We start from the raw sequence: 25,114 nt of genomic DNA on the forward strand, positions 1-25,114 counted from the left end.
GATGGCTATAACATTTGTATGGACACCAGCTCAAATAGGAGTGATAGGAAATGAAGTAGTTGACAAATGGGCAAAAGAAGCTATGAAACAAAGAAATATTGGAATTATAGTGTTGGTGAATGATAGTAAAACAAAAGTAAGGGTAATTGTAAAAGGAAAATTGAAAGAAAGATGGCAGAAACAATGGGAAAAAAGAGGCAACAGGAAGATGGTTATATAAGATCCAAAGACAAGTGGGTGTGGCAATAAGCACTGGGAGAAGTAGGAGAAAAGACTTCCAGGTTATGCTTTGGGCATATTGGACTAAATAGTATATTATTTATCATGGGAAAATGTGTTTCTGGAAGATGTGATTTCTGTGGGGAGGAAGAAACTATAGAGCATGTTATGTTATACAAAATATATATGAGGTTGAGAGGAGGGAAATTATTCAAAAATTTAGAAATATAAAGGTGGCATTGTTCTGTATGTTATTTTATAAAGAGGCTCTGCAGGCAAATGTTTTTTTTTATTCCAGTATTTACGAAGAATGATCTTGATAGAAAGAATTTCTGTAATTCTATTAAAGATTAGTAAATTATTTATTATTGTCTTAACTGTGTAATATTAGATCTAGAGTAGACCTGTTCCTGAATCGTTTGATGGCAACAATGCACCATTTTATTGTTTTGTTGAAGAAGAAGAGGCCTACAAATATTCAGTTAGGTACCAGTAGACGTCATCAGGAGTCATCAGGATCTTCTGCATGAAACATTGACTATATATTCAAGGATTAGCCATGTCAAGGAAGTTATCATGCAGGTTCCAGCACAGGGGGATACTGGGAAATGAGAAGTTAGACAAACTAGCTAAAGAAGCAACAAGTAAAAAAAGATATAGAAGGTAACATAAACATGTCAGAAGTGAAATGTTAGTATAGAGTAAAATTAATCAAGAATGGCAACAGAGACGTGTTAGTGAAATTAAGGGAAGGCATCTATATAGGATACAATAAGGTGGGAGCAAGGGCAGACTGAGAACAAGTAATAATTAGTAATAACTTCACTCATATACTGTAGTGTCACCAAATTCACTTCACACATTAATAGCCATCTGCTGATTGTACTACAACACTTAAGCTGGCCTTACACTTCAAGACTATGATAAGACCCAAAAAAGACATTTAAAAGAATAAAGTCTGACATCCTCTCACATCTAAAGACAATGTGTCAAGGTTTTAGTTATAAACTCTGATTTTGCAAAGACTGAGGATCATGCAGGGTCACTATTTGCAAGACTGCACCTAGATTTCTCTGGAGACTACTTCCCATATGCTTCTGCATTTGGCTACAGCTGCACTTGTTTGGGCAGTGTTTTGCTTGGAAAAACAGCCAAAAAGAAAAAGAGAAGACACTACAGAATGTGGACATGACCCTGGTTGACCAAAAGGTCTGTCCACCTTTTCTCTTTCTCCACTCTGTCACGGTACAAACTGGATGACATATCAAACAGACACTCTTGCTCACTCCACAACTCCACCAGTGTCTCCTTCTTTGTAATGGTCCAACAAAACCATGCATTCTGAGGCATGGAGTCATATTTATACATTGAAATCACCTAAAAAGTTGTTAGGTGTAAGCCCGACATTGGAAAAAGATGTTATTCCATAAATATGGTGAATTTTTATTGGGAAGAATGGGTTATTCATTTATTTCACTGTCAGACAGTAGTGTCAACACAATCACTCATCATTATGGGTAGGCTAGAAACCCCATGAAAATGAACGATTTTGTATGTAGGAAGCAGCGTCTTGCAAAAGGAGCAGAGCAAGGTGAAGAGGGAGGATTTTCAATGTTTCAGGTGAGACACTAATTCACAGGGGTGGGGATGGGGGTGTCTCTACCCATGCTGAGACCAAACCTATGCCCTTGAAATCATGTCATCATTTCATGCAAGGACTATTCAGGAGAAAGGCTAGATATGTTTACTCAGATTCATGAATTAGGGTTAGTAAATATAAAGTTAAAAAGTATAGTAGAATTCGGAGGGAGTGGACGAGGGAGAACAGTGTTATAGGTTTACTTGAGGGTAACAGACCTAATAAAAACTATTTAAGATACGACACAAGATGGCAGTAATGCAACATTAGGATGCCAACTAACGTAAAACACCACAGAAGGAGAAGAAGAAGCAACAGCAGAAGAAGAAGAAGAAGAGGAAGAAGAAGCAACAACAGAAGAAGAAGAAGAAGAGGAAGACAAGTACGTGTCAAGTGATTTGACGCGGAAGTTTTGTGTGTAAACTATATACCGAAGGATCTATTATTGAAACCATGGGCTGGAGAGAGTAGATCAGTACCAGCTTAGGTAGGTGCGTGAGTAGTTTTGCAGATAAACGATGTCGTTGAAGTAAACCCAGAAATAGCCCCGTTTGGTACTGTCCTGAGGAGACAGTCCAGGACAAGGCTAACCAAATAGTCGAAATCGTAGTTGCTTTTATTATTATTTTTGTATTCTCTGTGATACTGCCGATTGCAGGTGACAGGATGCACAGCCACTGGGCTAGGACAGTGCAGCAAGTTAACGGCAGCTATTATATACTGGGTTTCCTAATTTAGAAAGCTGAATTAGCTCCCATGTGTTGTACCTTGCATTCTTGTTTTGTTATCAAACTAAACTGCAATTTAGCGATACGGTATTGGGCATTAGAAAGCAGCACTGTAAACGGTTAAAGTAGTTATAGTCCCTATATGTTGTGGATGAACCTGACACACACAGCGGTGGGTAGTATGAACACTCCTGTGCTAGTAAACACTAGTAAGTAGATCTGTATGTTGGAGCACGAGCCTATCAGCAAAAGTTCAACTTAAGGCGTAGCGCTCTGTGACGTCACCTCGGCGCATCCAACTGCAGAGAACCAAGACCGCAAAGAAAATGGAGGAGAAACTGATTTTGGTAGACCCACACCTTCTCCTTCTTTGCTGCAGCTCGTCTTTTCCTCCTCCTAAAGTTTCTGCAGATATGTTGCTTTTGTTTTTTACGATGGCCTCTTGTACTTACATCAACACCTCGTCCAATGGGCAGCAGCCAAACGCAAATTCTAAATTTGGAGTAAAGTCCAGACATTTTATCTACCTAATTTGTCATGAAATAACAAGGGAACATACCACACCTGACCACGAGACTGCTTGTCGTCAATGTCATATTTTTGTTAAACTCCATGAATTAAAGTTGAAACTCTACGCTTCAGTAACATCTTGATTGCTTCATTTCATATTGTGGACAGAGGCAGAATTAGAACAAAATGTGTCAATGTCCAAATACTTATTGACCTGACTAAATACAGCAAATGTGTTCAGTGTTGCTTGTGACGTAAGTCATAATGTTAATTTTTTAAATTTAACTCTCTTTTCCTGCTACAGCTGTGTGCGTGTGTTTAGCTGCATCTATATCCAACCTGATAAATTTAACAAGTCAGTGTCATGCCAGTCCCAGCTATGGCAGAGCTTCTTGTTGACCACCAGAAACAGTTTCAGGCTGCTGTGGAAGTCATCCATAATCTCCCCAAAAATGGTACGTAGCATTTTGCAACCATAACATATGAGACACCATATGATGGAAAATTTGTTGCTGCTTAGACTGTACAAAGCTTGATTTATGGTTCTGTGTTAAATCTGTTCCATACCTAGGGTGTAGGTAACATATAGTCTTGTATCCTACATCATAGCCTACGTCTTACAATGTGAACCTCTCCAGAAATGTACAGTGCCTTGCGAAAGTATTCGGCCCCCTTGAACTTTGCGAACTTTTGCCACATTTCAGGCTTCAAACATAAAGATATAAAACTGTAATTTTTTGTGAAGAATCAACAACAAGTGGGACACAATCATGAAGTGGAACGAAATTTATTGGATATTTCAAACTTTTTTAACAAATAAAAAACTGAAAAATTGGGCGTGCAAAATTATTCAACCCCCTTAAGTTAATACGTTGTAGCGCCACCTTTTGCTGCGATTACAGCTGTAAATCGCTTGGGGTATGTCTCTATCAGTTTTGCACATCGAGAGACTGAAATTTTTGCCCATGCCTCCTTGCAAAACAGCTCGAGCTCAGTGAGGTTGGATGGAGAGCGTTTGTGAACAGCAGTTGTCAGTTCTTTCCACAGATTCTCGATTGGATTCAGGTCTGGACTTTGACTTGGCCATTCTAACACCTGGATATGTTTATTTGTGAACCATTCCATTGTAGATTTTGCTTTATGTTTTGAATCATTGTCTTGTTGGAAGACAAATCTCCATCCCAGTCTCAGGTCTTTTGCAGACTCCATCAGGTTTCCTTCCAGAATGGTCCTGTATTTGGCTCCATCCATCTTCCCATCAATTTTAACCATCTTCCCTGTCCCTGCTGAAGAAAAGCAGGCCCAAACCATGATGCTGCCACCACCATGTTTGACAATGGGGATGGTGTGTTCAGGGTGATGAGCTGTGTTGCTTTTACGCCAAACATAACGTTTTGCATTGTTGCCAAAAAGTTCGATTTTGGTTTCATCTGACCAGAGCACCTTCTTCCACATGTTTGGTGCGTCTCCCAGGTGGCTTGTGGCAAACTTTAAACGACACTTTTTATGGATATCTTTAAGAAATGGCTTTCTTCTTGCCACTCTTCCATAAAGGCCAGATTTGTGCAGTATACGACTGATTGTTGTCCTATGGACAGAGTCTCCCACCTCAGCTGTAGATCTCTGCAGTTCATCCAGAGTGATCATGGGCCTCTTGGCTGCATCTCTGATCAGTCTTCTCCTTGTATGAGCTGAAAGTTTAGAGGGACGGCCAGGTCTTGGTAGATTTGCAGTGGTCTGATACTCCTTCCATTTCAATATTATCACTTGCACAGTGCTCCTTGGGATGTTTAAAGCTTGGGAAATCTTTTTGTATCCAAATCCGGCTTTAAACTTCTCCACAACAGTATCTCGGACCTGCCTGGTGTGTTCCTTGTTCTTCATGATGCTCTCTGCGCTTTAAACAGACCTCTGAGACTATCACAGTGCAGGTGCATTTATACGGAGACTTGATTACACACAGGTGGATTCTATTTATCATCATTAGTCATTTAGGTCAACATTGGATCATTCAGAGATCCTCACTGAACTTCTGGAGAGAGTTTGCTGCACTGAAAGTAAAGGGGCTGAATAATTTTGCACGCCCAATTATTCAGTTTTTTATTTGTTAAAAAAGTTTGAAATATCCAATAAATTTCGTTCCACTTCATGATTGTGTCCCACTTGTTGTTGATTCTTCACAAAAAATTACAGTTTTATATCTTTATGTTTGAAGCCTGAAATGTGGCAAAAGGTCGCAAAGTTCAAGGGGGCCGAATACTTTCGCAAGGCACTGTATCTGCATGTTGCTGCAACACAGACAGCATCTATGATTGGTTGCATCGCATTTCTTTGATCATGTCTCTTAGTGGATGGACACGGAAAATCCCCGCTTGTTCTGCCTCAGTTGGTTTGGTGGTCATACAGACCATCTCCTTTGACATCTTCTATCTTACCTGTGTTGCAGTAATTTCAGTAAAAGTAACTGCTGTCAACACTATCAACAAGATTATCGACTTGTGTGGGAGTAAAGTTCAGGTGGCCGCCTTCCAATGTGTTGGCACATGCCACTGAAGTAAATAATGATGGGATTATTTCCTTAAACTTGGTAACAACATTGTCAGATAGACATCTGCTGTAGTGGAATTGTTTCCCACATAGAGTATAATCCATTAATGTGAATTCATAAGTTATTAGAAAATGGTCAGACAGAAGAGGGTTTTGGGGAAAAACTATTAAGTGTTCAGTTTCGATGTCATATGTCAGAACAAGATCAAGAGTGTGATTAAAACAGTGAGTGGGTTTATTTATAGTTTAAGAAAAGCCAACTGAGTCTAATAATGAACTGAATGCATTGTTGAGGCTGTCATTGTCAGCATCTGCATGAATATTAAAATCACCCATGTTGAACAGGATTTATGGTTCTGCACTGAACATATAGCCTCATACCCTACGCCATAGCCTGACACGAATCACTGCAGAAATGTAAGTACACGTTTTGGTGACAGAGACCGCAACAGCTATGATTGGTTGCAACACATTTCCATGTTCATTACTGTCAGTGGTTGGACAAGCAGAGAAAACCCACCTGGTCCTGCCTCAGTTGGTTCAGTGGTGGTGCAGACCATCTCCTCCAGCTTCTCCCTTATTTGTGTTGTAGTAATTTCAGTAAAAATAACTGTTGTTTAACATCTCTTAGGTTTACCTCCTGTATGACCCTTTCATTTTCAGTCACCAGAAATGACTAATAATTGGCAAATAAACGCAACACAGTAGCATAGAAACCTTACTGCCTACTAGTGTTTTGGTGGTGTAATTGCAGAGATGAACCAGGGCACAAGTATAAATGCTCACAATGCCATAGGCCACTGGTGAAGTCTCTACATAGATTCAACATGGAACCATAAATCACACTTTAGACTGCAGCTCTGCGTCCTGGTCTGAACTTACCATCAGACTTGGGATCTTTTAAAACACTACTTAAGACCCAATTATTTACACGGGCCTTTGCCTCATAATCAGAGGGACACATATTTGCTGGAAACCAGGTAGGCCTCTGGTTTCTGCTTGTACTTTAATATGTTAATATGTTTTTATTCTATTATGATGTTTTAAATTGGTATATTTCTGATGCTTTAATTTTTGGGCTTGTAATGGCTCAAGTTGTATGCTTTTATTAGATGCTTGTGAAGCATTTTGGTAAAACTATTTTTTAATGTGCTATATAAATAAAATTTGATTTGATCATCCAATCAGAGGAAGGCATGGTTCAAATGAATGAATCTGAGTCATATTTTTTAACCACATGCATTAAGTAACAAAACAATGAAAAATGTATCTTAGAGGTATAACAGTAAATAGATTTTATAGTTTAACCCTAACAACCCGTTGACCACACTTTGTCCAAATTCGTTGGAAATGTACCCTCCTTACTCTTGGTTTCATATCTCACACAGTAACAAACAGTTAAACTTGATAAAAGTCTGTCATCCTACAGGTTCCTACAAACCATCCTATGATGTGATGCTGCGTTTCTATAGTCTGTACAAGCAGGCAGTCTGTGGGCCCTGTACAATGCCACGACCTGGCTTCTGGGATCCAGTGGGGCGCTACAAATGGTCTGTATGTGTTGCCCTGATAAGTGGTCTTCTTGAATACACAGACATACATTTTATACTGTCCTTCAGATTTCCATTCAGAAATGCTTTTTAAATGTTATGGGTGGTTTTCATTATGTATACCAGCAGTCACGGTAACATAAGTTAGCTAGGTTTTTGTATGGAATGTCAGCACAATAAGAATCAATATCAGAATCAGCTTTATTTGCCAAGTATGTTCAAACACACAAGGACTTTGACTCTGGTACACAGGATCCCAATGTCCTTTTGTAAGATAACAAGAAAACTGGTGCAATGAAGAGGCAAAAGCAAGGCAACCCCCCAAAAGGGAATGGTTTTACTTGTGATGGCCAGAGCCACATGCTCCTTATCCTTCCTAACTGATTCTTCTCACGGTCTGTTAGTGTCCTAGTCACTACTGGTAGCATGAGGCAGTACCTGCAGCCCAGTCAGGTTGCACAGGTCATCCAGTTACTCCAAGATGGCACATCCATACATGGAATACAGTGTTTCCCCACAGAATTGCTTATTGTGGTGGTAGCTTGGGGAGTCCATATACAGTATATATCCTTGCTATATACAGTGTGCTGACCTTGGCTACAGCTGTATTCTAACTCCTAGCTTGCTAATAACGTATTAGAAGAGTTGGAGCTCTGCGTTGTGTTAAACACTGAGAGGAGCTGCTGTTCACAGACAGTCCATTGTCATGTGTTTGTGTGTGTGTATGAGAGAAATAAAGTGAGGGACTGAGCAAATACATGCTCTACACACTACATTGAAATAAGATTTAACCCATTTTAAATCAATATGTGGTGGTCTATGTTGATATTGTGGCACAAATAAATCAGTGTATGGGAAACACTGCAGTTGCAAGAAGATTTGCTATGCCTCCCAGCACAGCCTCAAGAGCATGGAGGAGACACTAGGGGACCGGCCATTGCACCAGGAGAGCTGGTCAGGGCCATAGAAGGGCAATAACCCATCAGCAGCACCGGTATCTGATCCTTTGTGCCAGGAGGAAGAAGAGGAGCACTGTGAGAAGCCTACACAGTGACCTCCAGCATCTACTGGTGTGCATCTTTCTGACCAAAGTGTCAGAAACAGACTCCATGAGGGTGGCGTGAGGGCCTGACATCCTCTAGTACATCCTGTGCTCACAGTTCAGAGTCTGGTGAAGGTTATGGCGCCTGTAACATCATCACGCATGACTGGTTTGGTTGTGGGTCAGTGATGGTATTAATCTTGGCTCTACTACCATAGTTTCTTTTCCTCTGTTGCTTTGCCAGAATATTCAAATGACAGTTTTTAAAACAAGATTGACATTCTCCACATTTAGTTTCTCGGTCTTTTCCTACAAATATCAATTGTTTAACACATACCAGCAAATAATTAAGTACAATTGTCTGAATAATTATCAGTGTCCTTTTGATCAAAATACATCAGTTTATTTTAAATTTGTCTTATTCCAAAACATTTAAAAATGTCCCTGTTCACATATCACGTGACATGACTTTATGTAGTTGTTTAAACATATCAGCTGTTCTGAATTTCACATGAATAGATGCAGTCGTGTCACCATGGATTCACACTCCTTCACTTGTTGCACATTTTACAGATGTATTTTTTTTCCACTTCAATATGAGTTTACAAGTCACTAAAATGTGCAAAAGATGAAGGGTTGGGAATCCTTTCTCAAGCAACTTTACATTATATAGTGCAGATTCTGCTATATTGTATTGTAATTGCTCTGATATCACTGGGTGGCTTCCTGCTCCAGCCCCATTTAAATCTGAGAGCTTATCCTGTTTACACTGAATAAGCCTGAGAACAGCGAAAGCTGATTTTCCTTAGCCAAGCTTCTGAAATTTTTGAAACTGAAAAAGCTGGCTTAAAATCCACATTGCATATCACAGTAGTAGTATACAGTATGGCCATAGGCACTGTGGATTAATCAGATGTCACAGATCTTTGTTTATACTGTTTGTACTTGTGTTAGGGATGCCTGGAGCCGTCTGGGAGAGATGAGCAGTGAGAGTGCCATGGCAGCGTACGTGGATGAGATGAAGAGAGTAGCTCAGGAGGTACATGACCATTGCAACTAATATTTTTAGCATGACTGCGTTTTTTAAGATTGCGGGTGAAAATAAGTCATTTGGAAGTACATTTATATTTTAGTGAATGTCTCCAAATAAATACGTATTTGACATGATGGATGATTACACAAATCTATATTTAGATTTGATAAAGGTTTTTGTTGACTCAGCAGGTCATCAACACCATGCCCATGAATGAGAAGACAGCCTCACTCTTCCAATACTTTGAGCCTCTCTACCTGGTAATTGATGACATGCCACGGCCTCCAGGGTCACTTCTCATGCTCAGAGAAGGTCAGTGACATAGTGATGGGTTAAACGAAGCTTTCTGAAGCACTCAATCATTATGAAGCAGTTGTGTTAAATTCTCCACAGTTTCAAAGCATTTGACACAGTTTTATTAAGGCTTCTATGATTATTTTTTTCAATTGAGCTAGTAAGTGTGCAGCGTCCACACCTACTTCACTCAGTGAGTCGTCAGCTCTGTGGAGGTGTGAGAATGTAGGCTGGGTTTGAACTTCTCTCTAAGCAGTTTTCTCTCATTGTTACACAACAATTTCAATCACTTTCCACATTAACACACACCTTCCTGGAGAGTCTAAATGAAAAGAGTGTTGGTCTGTTGCTTTAGGTCTTAAAGGCTACAAGGATCCTGACAGGCCAGCACAGAAGGATGAGGAGCAGGAGAGGCCCAAGGAGGATTCTTCTCTTCCAGAGAATCCAGATCAGGAGTTCAACCTTTCTGAGGTTACTGCCAACACTATACCGAATGGTAAGTAATGTTTACACCTCTTTTCTAGCCTGCGATTATGTCTACACCAGTGGTCTCCATCCTTTTTTTTACTCAAAGAGCTACTTGCGGCTAAGTGCTACTCATGTTTTAACTTTCAAACGGATCTCCAAACCAAACCAGCTGAATAAGCAAATTGTTTTGTGTAACCACTTAATGTGTCATCACATCATATCTCCAAGCTCAAATGCACCTACTTTCTCATATCAGCACTTTATAGATTGAATGGACTGTAGTGGCTGTAAAAACAGTGAAAACGTGGCTTTCCAACCCAAGGATTCCCAACCCTTCATTCACATTTTAGTGACTTGTAAACTCATATTGAAGTGAAAAAAAAATACATCTGTAAAAACAGACAACAATGGAGGCAATTAAGGTAGGCTACTTAAAACTCCTCAGTGCCTGACTGCCCCAGTTTGATTAAAAGAGACATGTTAAACATTTTATATTACTTACACATTCCAAGGGTATCATGAACTCAGATGTCCACTGCAAATAAACATCCTGCAGCCCTGCTCAGAAAAGACACTCCTTATAACGCCAGTATCTGACGAAGTATCAAACCAATGCATTGACAGTTGGCAATACAGCCAATGGTGCATAGCAAACAGCAACTGCTAATAACGAATTTGGTGAAGTGTTACTTCCATTGGCCACAGCACAACTCACTGAATCCATGGAAACAGACCCACTGTTTCTTGTACAGTAAATGTTTATCGTTTCATATAAGTGAAGACATTTAAGGCTTAACACAACGTTGTCCAAAAGAGCTGCTAACATCACTGAGCAGCATAACTGATGTAAACAAACTTGACATCAGCATAATTCATGTGATTGACAGGTGATTGGCAAATAATCATGTGCCAGCGGAGGGCGGGACATCTGTTTAATTGATTGGATTGCAGTTTGAGCAGGTTTACTGGGTGAAACTCTGTTGCGTAACGTTGTTAGTTTTATAACCTTTAGGTGAGCTACTCAGAATCGGGGAGTGAGTTACTGGTAGCTCAGCCCATATAATTGTTACAACCAGTAACCTAATGACAAAGTTAAAGGAAGTATGGGATGTACTGCTTGTCGGGATCCAACAGTAGAAATGTAGCTTAAGAGGGACCTTTGGGTTTTTGGTCACCTGCTGACAGGGCTGGGTGATTAATTGCATATTGTCTACAATTATGATTTTGGCTTCCAACGATTATGAAAACAAAATAATTGAGATAAAAATGATTAGTGAGTAAAAAGTCAATAATGTATCCCCCGCTAAACGAGTATAAACGTGCAAACATATCCTGACTGATAAAGTCCAGGACGTGCTTGACCTGTTGCGGTTTGCTTATGGAGCTAACAGAGGGGGTGAAGACGCCACTGTCACATTACTTGATTACTTGTGTAAGCACCTGGAAGGTACAAAAAAATTGGAGCGAATTGTTAAAACCAGTTGTTTTCACATATCCAAACTAATTGTTGTGCTGGTGCAGACTCTGGAGTGTCTGAGGGTTTGGTGCCGACCAGCGACTCGGAGAGCGAGGTCTTCTGTGACTCTGTCGATTCAGTGGAGCAACTCAGCAACATCAAGGTACAACTCACTCACATCCTCGAAACTGTGGATATGCTGAAATTGTAGGAACCTACCAAAATGTAACCAACCATAATAATATAATAATTATGGGAAGCATGAGGTGTACAGCTTGTCAGGTTCCAACAGTGGAAATGTTAACATGACTGCTCAGTGTCGGACACAGCGCGATAAGTATTGCAGTGAGTTGGGAGATGAAATTGATAGCACAGAATGAAAAGTATAAAAATGGAGAGTAAGACTGTTTCAGAGAAAGACTTTTGTTCACAGATTTCAGTAGTCAAGTCCAATAGTTTTCAAAACGGCCACGTGTCCATGGAATCATCTGTCCATCTGGAGGCCCGACAGGTCGGAGCGGGTCAAGGTGGAGAGGGAGCCGAAGATGGAAAGGGTCAGGGTCACATCAGGAGGAGCCGAGACAGGGGAGGGGAAGGGTCCTACCACAACTGGAGAGAACGTAAGCTGCTACCGCTGACACGTCAAACATTTCTTTCATACATAGCATAAACATAACTTTCTGCAGGAAAAGGAAGGGTACTTCTAAAAGTGCTTTGCTTTATGTTTGTTACACTTGCTGTAACAGGTTTGTCCAGTAAATCAGGACTATATTGTGATCCACAGGTGATATTCCTCAGGGCAGTCCAAGGCGGGCGGCCCTGAGTGGTAGTGGTGGGGCTGGTCGAGGTGGAGGAGATGGTTCCGAGGTTGGGGCAGAGAGGCCCTATGACACCCAGCTGCAGCAGCAGATCATCCTGGTCCTACAGAGGCTCAGGGAGGACATGAGGAGTGTGATGGACAGGCTGGAGGTGGTGGAGAGGCTTGCTGCCACATATGTAAGCTTAACATAACAGTCATTCTGTTCTGATACAGTGAAAGCAAACTGTTGACATTTATTTAAATATGGTTGTAAAAATTTGATTTGTTGAAATTTAATACCATTTCTACAGCATAGAAATGACAGACATGCAAGAGTCCTGTGTCAAAAGTAGCTTGGCATTATTTTAGCTGAAATGACCTTTTATTTTGTGCATTTAATGATTTTACAACACATAAGAGCCATGAGAAGACTCTCCCACCTCATTAATGCTTAAAATACAGGTATTCATTACAAATTTTTATATGAACATTTTCTTTTTCTCACATGGCATGCATAGTGGACACATTAGATTTGATTTGATTTAAAACAAAAAAAATGCTGACATAACAAAATCTACAAAACACACTAAGGACCTGCTCCAAACAGGTTGGTTACTTATTTCAACTAGACAACATAAGCTCTGATACTGTATGTTGAAATTCAATAGAATTAGTCTAACCATTCAACTGTTGTGTCTGAATTTTGTTTAAATGAAAGCAAAATAAACAAAAAGACTTGTTTCGTGGCCCAAAGCCTTCTAAAAAGGAAGTGCACCCCGCATTGTTCATTGCATTTTCACAACCTGTCTTTCATTACGATCTGTTTTGTTGAATAATGTGTATATTTCAGACATTGTTGTTGAAAATAAAGGATGTAAGTAAGTAAGGGGCGACAGTGGTGCAGTGGGTAGAGCTGTCGTTTTCCAACCTGAAGGTTGGAGGTTTGAATCTCGGTGCCTGCAGTCAAAGTGTCAAAGTGTCCTTGGGCAATGCACCAAACCCCCAAATTGCCCGTGATGGCTTCGCATATGCACGCCGGGGCCCTTGGCTCCAAACTAAATTTCGTTGTAAGTGTTACAATGACAATAAATGTACAAGTGTTCATCAGACTGATAGCGAAGTCAAAATAAATGGTAATGAAGAGCATAGAACTCAGTGCAACAGTGCGGTTCACTGATGTTTCTGAACAACAGCGAAGGTTGTGGCACAGAGGAAGAACATATACAGTACTATATCAGGTTTTGATACACACAATACTTGTTACTAGTAGACATTTTTTGGTTTGTGCCACACAATAAAAAAATACTGAATATTACCAGAATAACTGATTTGAGCTTACTGCCGCTTTTTGTGACAGGCCCAAGGTTCAGAGTGGAGACCCTGTCTCCAGTGTGCAGCCACAGCTTCACAACAACAGGTAGGAGGGAAGCTGCATCTCACCTCAACGTCTGCTAGATAGCCTGAGTAGTATTTAGCAGCATTAAAAATGTGATGAACACAATAATGTAATTAAAATCCAATAATATAAATGTGCCATTCTGCATAACAATACTTTTTCCTTTAGTACTTTAGTAGGTTGCTTCTAGTTGAGTTCTACCTTTTTTGTTCTGTGAACATTATTGCAAAAATACATTTTTAGCATTTGTGAATCAGTTCAGAATTGTAAAAGATATGAATTGTGATTAAGTGAATGGATTTTTTTTATTTCTCCCAGCCCTAGTGTAGCAACCGGAGACACAATAAGATTCAGCACCTTCTGTCATTAAGGGCCAATGCCAGAATTATCAGACAAATTCAAGGAACGACAACAGATTCAGTTGTTTATGACCAAATTACAGCTGCTGTAATGTTGTATCATGTCTTTAAACATTTTGAGGCTTTCACAAAGCTCCTTTCTCTTCTTGTTTTGTTACATTGTGCTCTGTTTGATTTTTCTTTCAGGAGGAGAGGTACTGGCCATTTGACGTGTCGGGTCCAACTGTCCTCCTCTTCCTGTTATGGCCGTTTGTTGCTCAGGCTCTGGTCTACTTGTTGAAGAAAACCCAGAGGAGAGATCACATATCTTCATGAACCAAGCTGAAAATTCACCCGCAGTGATCCATCTGTGCAAGAAGTTTCATTTCTGGAATAGGAATTGAGGAGAAAGCTTCATTCTTCCTCGGTCTGTGGAAGAGAGGTTTGTTGGTCGTGGCTGTTTGGAGACAAGTGTATCTGGCTGTGTTTTAGACATCAGGATCCAGAATGTTTCTCTCATTACAGCAAACGAATTTTTAATTATTTAGATGAGTCCATCAGCTGGGTCCATCAGGAATCGGGTGCTCAACGTGATATAGTTATTTATTAAATCTCCTTAAAACTGCTTGTAGTGATCATGAGGACCCTGAATTAAATACAAGACTATATTATTAGGTTATCCAAGTTGTTCACATATAATGCACATTATTACTTTTCCTTCTGTTTTTGAGATATGATAAGCTCTGCCTTTCTAATGCAGAATATTATCAAACTATTTGTCAAAAACAGCAGTATCTGCCCTTTAAGTAGCAGTAAGAACACAGTCTCTGAAATGTCCATTAACTACAATATTACACTGCACTGTGAATGACAAAGGAACAGACTGGACATGATTTGTCAGATGGCTGCGAGCTGCTCTGTACTGGCTGAGAATGTGGCTGCACTTGTCCTTTCACAGTAATCTTTAGGCTCTGATTGTTTACCTCTAACTATTTGTCAGTCTTACCTTGAAATTATGTTTGTTTGTACAGTAATTAAAATAATAATTTGTAGATCCAGTGTCATTGTCAACAAAATCACATGGGTATGTTACATGTGTAACTTTCACCTACTGTGACTCCAGATACAACAGGATAATAAAGTACACTGAGGAGGGAAATGTAATTAAAGACTGTAAAGGAAGTGTCTTTCTCAGTTTGGATGGAGGATGAAGGCATGGACCGGTGTTCAAACACTTTAGCTGATGAGAGCAATAGGATCACATAAGAAAATTCTGAGCTCTGAACAAAACAAACCAAATTAAATCAAGTCTACCCGGGTAGTATGATTTCATTTTTCCATTAATTTGAATGAGATCTTGGCTTCTCTGCATGGGGTGATGAAGAGATAAACGTTAACCAACCCTCTCAACAGATCAGATGATGCTCTCCTCTGTTGTATATCCTCTGCTCGTCTGATGAATGTCCATATGCGGTTGTCCAACAAGCAGTTTTTCATTTCTCTCCAGTCATCAGATAAAAAAAAAAGCATAATCAGGGTAATATTCAATTAATCTTTATGAAATAGAATACCAGATCTGGAACTAATGTTACTCAAAATTCAAATTAAATCAAAGTACAGTATGTTATCATTACTGTGATCCACTGTATCATAAAATCTTAACTCAGCGCATGTCGACTCTGGTATTAGCGTGACACACAGCACATTAACAGCACCTCCCTTTCCATAGCTCAGCTTATTTAACTCAAGACATACTCCAACAGGTGGGTTGCATATGACCTCACGTCACTTTGTTGCTGTAGCATGAACTGAAAATGGAGGGCAGGAAGCGATTTTCTACATAAGCAATAATATCACAAGCTCTCAAAATGTCTAAGGTTTGTGTTATTTCTTTGTAGTAGGCCAGACACTTAGTCTAGGTCAAGACCGGCTTGGTTTCACACCTAGAGTTTGCATTGCTTCCAATTCGTACATTAGTCACACAATAATGAGTGATTTCCAGTGGTGTAAGATTTAAATTAACCTTCGAGAAATAAAACACCTGCTACCTTCACATCACATCTGGAATACCTCCACATAACACAAGGATGATGCATGCTTCACATTGATAAAATGTAAAACAATGCCCTAAACAGGGCTAGTAGCACTGATTAAGCACATTAACGGTCACAGCCAGGAGAGTTCATCTCCCCTTTGATACAGAGACAAAAAAAAAACAAAAAACTGCTCTAAAAGAAGCCCAGGACCACAGGCGTAAGAGCGGCAACCGTTGAAAGCTCTGATAAGGAGGATATACAGAAGCTGAAGTTACCTGCTAACAAAGACAAAGAATATTCTAAAGTTAATAAAGCCCCCATTCCTCCCAAGCCCCAGTTAAACAGTGAGAATATGTAAAAATGTAAGAGAAGAAGTCGAGGGCTGGATCCCCTCAAACCATCTGAGCAAGAAACCTTAGTGTGAGTCTGCTCTTCAAACCATCATTTTAGGATGAAATGGATAAAGGACAAAGGATTAAAATGAACAAATTATCACTACTTATTAGCTTTATTTTAATTTATAGGTTTTACACATTTTAAATTTTTTTAAGGATATTTTAAACTGAACCAGCAATAACACGTGACCTTACGGGTCTTATAATGTTTACTTTTCTAAATATTACACAAAATATTAGGTAAAGTCATGTGTTTTTGTTGCTATATTCTAGTTGTAGCCTGTGCCAGTCTTACCATCACATAGGCTAGATGCTTCAGGACTAGATGTATCTACACCCACGCCTTCTATGATACGGTGCCTCAATAGTATATGCAAAGTTCATCAATGCTTAATAAACTTTATGCAACTGTAAACATAGTTTGGTAAAACCTTGGACTAAAGGTCTAAAACCCACATCAAAGAAGAATAAACTATATGTTTAAATCTAGCCAGTCATTCCTGAGCAGTAGACAAAAAATATTCTGCACATGGACTCACTGGGGGAGCTCAGTGACTACACCTGGGTTTTCTAAGTTCTGTTGGGAATTACTAAAAGATGCCTGCCAAGTAGAAATTCAGTTTTATACTCAAAGCATGCAAGCTTTTGTGTTACTGTAATGTGTTCTTTTTTGACATTATATTGTGAGCCCTGCACAGACATGCGGAAAGAGCAAGTTATGTCCTGCCCCCCAAAGCTGTAAACCTAGGGGAAACACTTGGATCCATAACCTGTTGACCTCAAACTGTAGTCTCGGTGGAAAAGAGCCTCACAATGACTACTACTAGTGACTGCTATGCTATTAGCCCTTTTTGAACGAGACAGCGTGGCCATGTATGACAAAAGACCTTTTTGGAGAGGTGTAAGAGAGCCCATGTAAATCTTTAGTTAGGGAGATGCCAAGTAAGTTCCCACTACAAACCACAAATAAATCATTTATACTGTAGCTAGACTAATATGTAATTCAATGAAAATTTTCACTTTGTTATGTAGCAAGAAAGAAATATTGCTACATAGGTTTAAATACTCATATTTTTTAATGAAGTTCAAAAGATTTATTTGACATTTACACAAATACAGACAGTACAGGTACATAGGAATATGTACACAACTGCACTATCTACAGCTTTTACTAATATATTTAAAAACAGTTTGGTTACTAATATATAAACAAACATTTTGAATATTTTACTATTATGGGAGTGTTAACACTAATCTGTAATGTGCTGGGGGCAGTTGAATGTTCTGGTATAGTACTTTATTTTTACTCCTAAGGCACATTCCTTTGCCTGATTGCACATTACTTCTTTACTTCTGTTCTCAGCCTTATATTGGTTACTTGCCCACTGGTTAATTGCCATTCATTTGACTAGCAGGCAGTAATGGGTCACACTTGGTAAGATTGGTGTAATGCTGTGTGCCACCACTAAAGGGCAGCCTTACTGTGTGGTGAGCATCTGAGCATCTTTATCAGATGCTCACTTCCTTCCCCTCTGAGCATCCTTATTTCTCCCCTCCCAATGCCCTCCTTCCCAGTGCCCTTGCCTCTGTAGAAAACAAGAGGAATAGAGAGTCCAGATATAAAGAGATGTACACAGGAAATGACTGAGATGTACAAACCACAGCACAGGCTGCCTGTAGATATTTGCTCAGCCTTAGATTTTCAATCACTTTTAAGATAAGCACACTGGGCATCATCTGCTATCATGATCTCCAGCTCAGCCGAGGAGAGGTCTGTTGGGTCCATCAAGAACATGTTGACATCTCCCACCATGCACTGCTCCTCTTCTATACTGGGATCTGCCCATCGCTGCTTATCCAAGATGATGAATGTGCACTCTGGCAAAAAATAAAAAAGTCAAATTAAACAGGTTTTCTGTAAGTAAAGGTTGAATGATTTTACTAGTGCATGACCTCAGAAAGAATGATGTCTTATTTTCATATCATATCCAATGATTACCAGTTATTAATAAACACTTTAACCTAACAAATCTGATGGATGATGGTACAAATGTCTGGAAGGAATGGTTTGGAAGCCATAAGGACAGAACTTGAAAGCAGTGTTGACCTCGTAAAGCAAATGTCACTGAATCATTTTTCACTTTATCCTATAATAAGTTGTATTAAATAAGCTTCTGTTATTTGGACAATGTGTTAGCTTATTTATGTACGCATTGTAAAAATTCTTAATGTTAAAAACTTGTTACTCTAACTTAGAATAAAAGTTAACAAAGGTAAAAGAAGTTCTCTCAGATTTATCTTTCCAGCCACTGCTGTATTATCAGTTCAACCAAAGGTTTTTTTCTCTCTGTTTTATTTAGGTATGTTAGGGTTGCTCGGACACGGGTATGAGCAAGCAAAGAAAAGACGGACCCAGGTGGCTGGCTTCGGTGCACGTAGTGAAGGATTTAATTACAGTGCAATGTTCAGTGGATAAAACAGACAGTTGCAGTATGAAAATGAGTCACAGAGTGTTTGATTTGATTTGTTTTGATTTATTCTTTCAAGCATGTAAAGACAGTTGATATGTCAACACACAAAATTTTACACATATGCTTATACCTAGTACATGCTTGAATGGAGTAGGAAGAAGTTAGACTTATCCAGTCCTACCCCATGACATCATCTTACCATCATTGGTTTGCAAGCAGTATCTCTACATAAATAATTCTCTTCTACACCACCCATGTTTAAACATTGATAGTAAAGAAATGACATTGCAAGATATCAGCAGAGGAAAATAAGAGACAAAGTGACAGGCTTTGTGTGTGTAACAACACTCATCAGGTGTTAATGTTAACGTTACCTGGCCACGTGGTTTGCATTGGAAGGAACCAACACAACTTTGTGTCCCTCCAGTAGTGTTCTCGTTTATCTTCATGGTGCCAAAGCAGACACAAACACCAACAGGACGGATTATAACAAACTAAATTCAACCTTTGTACGTCCCATTAATATAACAGCTGGATACCGAATCACAAGATTGAGACCATTCTTCCCACGGATGTATTCAGGAGAAAAGGTGGGAGATTTTTTAATATCTTTATTGTGAGAACGTTTTTCATAACATTAATACATTCATTTCCTTTATTTATTTTCCCCACTGAATGTTGCCCGCCTGGCGCACACGGCAAATTTGTTTTTCTTCCGGGTTTGCTTCCTCATTCTGAGGCCCTGTGCACATGCGCACTAGGGGGCGGTGGGGGACAGCGACCGAACTTTTTCAGGCTCGTGTTGAAATGTCTGCCGTGCACACACTGACAAAGTAAAAATAACATGCAATCACAAACATACCTTTCATCTAGAGACGCGTTTATTAGCAGATGGATACGTTTTACAAATGATGAACACATTTATTAGCACTTTATTTCTATTATTTCAGACTCTGTGTGTATGTACATGCATATGTGTGTCTGTTGATTTGTTCATGTTTGATTTGAGGAGGTTTGTCGCCTAGGATCCTTTGCAACTTCTACAGCTGCATCATTGAGAGCATCTTGACCAGCTGCATCACTGTGTGGTAAAGCAGCACTACTGCTATGGACCGCAAGCGCCTGCAGAGAGTGGTAAAGACTGCGGAGAAGATCACCAGGACTCCACTGCCCTCTCTGCAGAGCATTTATGACCACAGGGTGCATAGGAAGGCTGCCTCCATCCTCAAAGATCCCACCCACCCCCAGCATGGACTGTTCACCTCCCTACCCTCTGGACAGAGGTTCATAAGTGTGAAATGCAGGACCTCTAGACTGAAAAACTCTTTCTTTCCCTCTGCCATCAGACTCCTAAACAGCTGACAGGAGTTTATTACCAGGAAATAGGTCATGTACTGTTGACCTGTACTGTTTACATTCTCAGTTTGCACATGCATAATTGCACATTGACTGTTGACTGCTGCACATGCTGCTCCCTTGCAGCATACATTCTCTGTTATATTCTTATATATTTTTATTATATTGCTGCATTTGCTGCTTAAAGTGTCCTAGATTTTGTGTTACTTATTTATCTACTTTATATTTCACTTGTATTTTTGTGGCATTCATGTGGATGGCAAAGTAAGAATTTCATTGTACAGGGAAACATGTTTCCTAACTGTGCATATGACAAATAAACACTTTGACCTTTGACCTATTAACACCATAAACCACTCACTGCCCCTGATAATCTTCTGTTTCATAGTTTCCTGACATAAACTGTAGATCTACAGCGACAAACTATACAAAATACAACCCTCAATCCAAAGGTAGTATTAGCTGACTACTGAAGAAACTTGGAAATCCAGTAGGATATTCTGGTTGCTGCTAATGTGACACAAACACTGTTTCACAAAGCTTCAATCACTACAAATCAATTTAATTTAATATAAAGGTAAAATCATGATCGTGCTAGGTCACTTACATCACCAAAACCAAACACATTAGCTTTAGATCATAATAACACAAGGAAGAATGCCACATCTGAATTAAACCTGAACCCTTTGGCTGTTTTTAATGCGCTCCATCTCAAAAATCCAAACCAATATTAACAACTTTCTTTGTCCCATTCTCTCTGTGCAAAAGTACAAAACCTCTTTTCACACTGTTGGAGACAGCTGTGTGAAAAGGTCCTTCATGGCTAGATGTTGTGTAACATATTACACAACATCTAGCATCTAGTGTAACAACATCTAGTGTAACATTTTTTAAGTTGACTGCAGTATACGTTTACATGGAAGTGCTGTTAAAATTAAAAAAAGAAGGTTCATTTTCTCTACATAAAAAGACAAAAACTGGTAAAATACATTTACAAATTTCATGTTATTTTATGAATATTTACTGTTACTTAATACAATACTATTTCACAATTTGAAAGACCTGTTCAAAAGGTAATATTTGAGCAGCTGGGGCACCAATAAAATACTGTAAATGAACTCATAAAATACAGCAATTTTTGTAATTGAAATACAGATTGTGGCTTTAATTCTACATGAAATATGAACTAGCAAACTTCCCAGCGTGCATTGTTTTGGAGTTAAAACTCTTCTGTGACTTATTTTGTTTTTTATTTTGAAGAACCCATTCATGTTTGGAAGCTTACCATGATGAAGGTTAGCATGGAATTCAGGGTCTGCCCCCATATACTTAAGTTTTACAAAGTCACCAGGAGCAGCCTCACATGCTGTTGTATAGCTTCAACAACTGCTACTGAAAGTTCTTTATATCAAATAAAGAGCTGGCCTTTATAAAATTACAGTGAAACTCACAAATATTAAATCATATAATCTAAAAATTGTCATTATATTGTTGTAAATATAATTACCTACTTTTTAAGAATTTTTTAATGCAAATCACTGGGTTTTATAAATTAGAATTTATTTAACATTAAAACCTTTTAAATACACAAGATTTCATGTAAAAGTAAAGCAACAAACTCCAATTAAATTATGGACAAATGGACAACTACTCTTTTTTTTTTTAAGGAGATGGTTATTTTATAGTAAATTTCCTTTGCCCCAACTGCCAGAACATTATCAGAAGAAAGAATTCCTTAACTATGAGATTAAATCTTCAATGTAAGATGGATGAGTCATGAGACAACAGGGATTTCCAGGTAACATAACATAAGTAGTTCATTGCCAGTGTCCAGTGAGAAAAGGGCAAGTGCAAAGTAACGTTTATTAGATGAAACACTCAAACTACCACTGTATGGCAGCACCATGATCTGGTAAAATCCTGTGGGTCTAGGACCAATGTCCTCGGGACCATAGTAGAAGATCCTGGGAAGCTTTGATTTATGGATCCTGAAAGAGAGGAGGAGAGAGGAGGGGCCTCCTGGGCAAGACAAGGGAGGTTATCTATTTGCTCAATTGACCTGGGACCAACAAATGATCCCTTTCGAACCCCAACACATCTATGCTGACCTGATCCTCCCCCAGTGACTCTGATCACCTCCACCCTTTCTGCTCTCCACCCTCTGACTCTGTCCTCACTCATGCCCAGCTCAAGGTCCAGATTCATGGATACACTCCTTGTTCTCCCACCTCTGGTCTTCCTATAGTGAACTGGCACTGGTTGTTGCCAGTCTGGTTGCTGGGTCCTGTGAAAGCTGGAAGCCTGGTAGAGACTGAGAGGCCTGTTTGGGGAGATGCAGAAAGTGGGATGTGTTCTTGCCATGGAGTCAGACCTTAAGTGGGAAGTAGGATCTGTCACAGGATGGGCTCTTGAGTATGTGGAGCTGCCCTGATGGTGTGAGTAGAGGAAACTGTTTGGAAAAAGCTGTGGTGCAGTTTCTAACGAGACTGGTTTCTGCCTAGTAACTCTTTCAAATTTTACGGTGCTATTGCCTAGTTCCTTCCCTAAGTCCTTTTCAGCCTTTTCTCCTCCCACCATTGAATCTTTTCCCTCTGTTGTCTCTACAGCTTCCACCCTATTTCCCTTTTCATCCTTTTTGTCTTTTTTAGAACTGATACTTTCTCCCTTGACTGCCTCTTTGTGTCGTCTATCTTCTTCCCCTTTTTCCTCCTTCCTGTAGTTGCTGGCTTTGACTGGCTCATGCTCAGATTCCTCATCAGTGCTGCTGCCTGGCAAGTGGGTACCGAGTCCTTTCTTACGTTTGCGGGTCACAACAGAGATAATGGACTTGGGCAGGAAGTCCCTGGCATTCAGGTCTTTCTTGGATTGTGAAGAATCCTGAAAGGTTGAAATCCCAGTCAAATAATGGTAGTGTTATACATATTTCATAATACATGATTCTATTCCAACAATTGAAGTACAAGTAACAGATTTTGTACATACCTTTGACCTAAGTGAATTCCTGGTGGTGCAATCTATTTGAGAAGAATAAGATGTGAATTAGAACCATACCATCATTTAACAAGTGGTGGTATTAGTGTTAGGAATGGAACAAATGATGTGATGTCTGGCTAATCACAGCACACATTATCAGTACTGGAAACTTTTGGAAAAACCATAGCAGCTATGTAAGGACTTGTCTTTAAAATCAGGCAAACAACTGTTTTTACTTTATGTAGCAAAAATGGCTAGAGTTCACCTTTAACATCAACAAGACCAAGACTGATGGAAAGAAAAAGAATGGTTACATTAATCCAAGTACAGTAGAAACACCTAACACAAGACCGGCTCCTACCGAAGGGGCTGATCGACTGTCTGAGCTAGAGAAAAGAAGTGCAGAAAAAATGACAAATTGAGAAAAAGTGGGAAACATAATAAGCATAGACAGGCAGAAATCATAACATTTGGAGAAATCATACAGAGACCTACTGGGAAGAAAAGACACTGAACTGAGTTTCACTTGAAAATGTCGCCAACAGGTAGTATTTGGAGTACAGAATGTGAAGGGTAGACTGAGATATATTTAGAAAGAAAGCATTAGAAGTTTTGATTAGAATTAGACATCTATATTACAAGCTTTTTTTTGCAATACCAAAGACTGTTCCTTGTGATTGAAATGATCACAAACTAGAAAGATAACTGTTCTAGTCATGTCATAGTGCAATATTGTCTGACTTACACAAGCAGATAAAGATAAGATTTAAAGATAGAAATAAGATAAATATAAGATCCAGATAGAAAGGTTTGTATATCATAAAGTGACTGCTTTGCTACAGAACAGGTGCTTTTTCTGTTTGGACTTAGCCTAGCTTGTTTTTTCTACTGATATCACAGTATTCTCTACTAAAAACCTTTCGACAATGACTACTAGACACTTAAATCATTAGGACTTTAAGTTTGATAGGCACAGAAGCCTAGGACCATAGTTTTGAATACTGTTTTCATTTGACTTCAACTTCACTGCTCCTCAGGTTGGGACATGGCCATGTCTCCAAACTCAGCAAACGCGATGAGCTGAGTGTGAACAATTGACAGAGAGAAAAGAAGATTGAAATGCTTCTTCAAATACATAACAGTAAACAATTCACTGATTCAGCAGTGTTCCCACCACCGCCTGAACTCCTAATGAACAGACAATAGGGATTCCATGAGACACAGAGCACCCAGGCACAGACTTGGACGCTGCCTTCGATTTGTTACAGCAATATCGGAGCTGTGGTGGCTCCCACATCAGCTCTCACCAATGACACGCCTTACTGGCACAGCATTGGATCAAGACCAAAAGCATCAACTCCAGCCAGGACTTGGTCGGGCATCATTTGTCAGAGGTAAATCAAGTAGGAAATCATATGGGAGGATACCAGTGCTCACACCACCACCTGAACTTCTACAGCAAAACAGATACAAGCCATTGACTCTAAATGAAACCGGTGACAATACCCAATATGGTGATCCCAGGGAAGCTAGTCACATCACCAGCATTAATGCTAGCTAAAACACAAAAAAGAGCCCTAAAGCCACAACTAGGCCAGGTATGTTGAACACAATACAGCAGCACATTATTTGATGTGTATAATAAAGAAGTAATAAAGGGCTGCTTCTTAACTAATCAGTATGACTATTTGATGGTTCACAAAAGTAACTAATGTTTAAGTAGTGAATAATAATTGAGTAGTTACTATTTTGTGCCATACAGTGTTTGAATCACAGGTCAACAAGAATGATTCATAAAGTCAGTTTACTAATAACTAATCATTATCTTAACTTAACAGATCTTAACTAATTCTTCATTTGTTCA

At 39.4% G+C, this 25,114-nt stretch overlaps 2 protein-coding genes across 10 annotated transcripts in view; one reads left to right on the forward strand and one right to left on the reverse strand.

The window, feature by feature from the left end:
* Positions 1 to 2,198: 2,198 nt before the first annotated feature.
* On the forward strand, positions 2,199 to 15,336 carry acbd4 (acyl-CoA binding domain containing 4). Of its 5 annotated transcripts, none has more exons than XM_020611755.1 (11): positions 2,199 to 2,240; positions 3,401 to 3,551; positions 7,073 to 7,193; positions 9,190 to 9,274; positions 9,457 to 9,580; positions 9,918 to 10,058; positions 11,552 to 11,649; positions 11,920 to 12,106; positions 12,271 to 12,482; positions 13,643 to 13,702; positions 14,227 to 15,336. In XM_020611755.1, exons 2-11 carry the CDS (start codon positions 3,461 to 3,463, stop codon positions 14,353 to 14,355), a joined length of 1,248 nt encoding a protein of 415 aa, XP_020467411.1. In that variant the 5' UTR covers positions 2,199 to 2,240; positions 3,401 to 3,460; the 3' UTR covers positions 14,356 to 15,336. The 5 variants fall into 5 exon arrangements, with proteins under 5 accessions (XP_020467411.1, XP_020467408.1, XP_020467407.1 ...); XM_020611752.1 differs by having other exon boundaries at positions 2,206 to 2,349; XM_020611751.1 differs by having other exon boundaries at positions 2,206 to 2,345.
* Positions 15,337 to 21,801: 6,465 nt separating this feature from the next.
* LOC109966702 (rho GTPase-activating protein 21-like) overlaps positions 21,802 to 25,114 on the reverse strand; it is a 39,359-nt gene continuing 36,046 nt past the window's right edge. For 4 of the 5 annotated variants that reach the window (XM_020611772.1, XM_020611771.1, XM_020611770.1 and 1 more), the window contains 2 exons: positions 23,260 to 23,291; positions 21,802 to 23,154 (listed from right to left, as the gene is read on the reverse strand). In XM_020611772.1, coding sequence (XP_020467428.1) covers positions 22,156 to 23,154; positions 23,260 to 23,291 — 1,031 coding nt within the window. In that variant the 3' untranslated portion in view covers positions 21,802 to 22,155. Of the gene's footprint in view, positions 23,155 to 23,259; positions 23,292 to 23,611; positions 23,637 to 25,114 lie in introns of all 5 variants that reach the window. The other variant, XM_020611773.1, reaches the window with a different exon arrangement.

This window comes from Monopterus albus, unplaced genomic scaffold (assembly GCF_001952655.1).
Source record: "Monopterus albus unplaced genomic scaffold, M_albus_1.0 scaffold117.1, whole genome shotgun sequence".
In the NCBI taxonomy this organism is placed as follows: domain Eukaryota; kingdom Metazoa; phylum Chordata; class Actinopteri; order Synbranchiformes; family Synbranchidae; genus Monopterus; species Monopterus albus.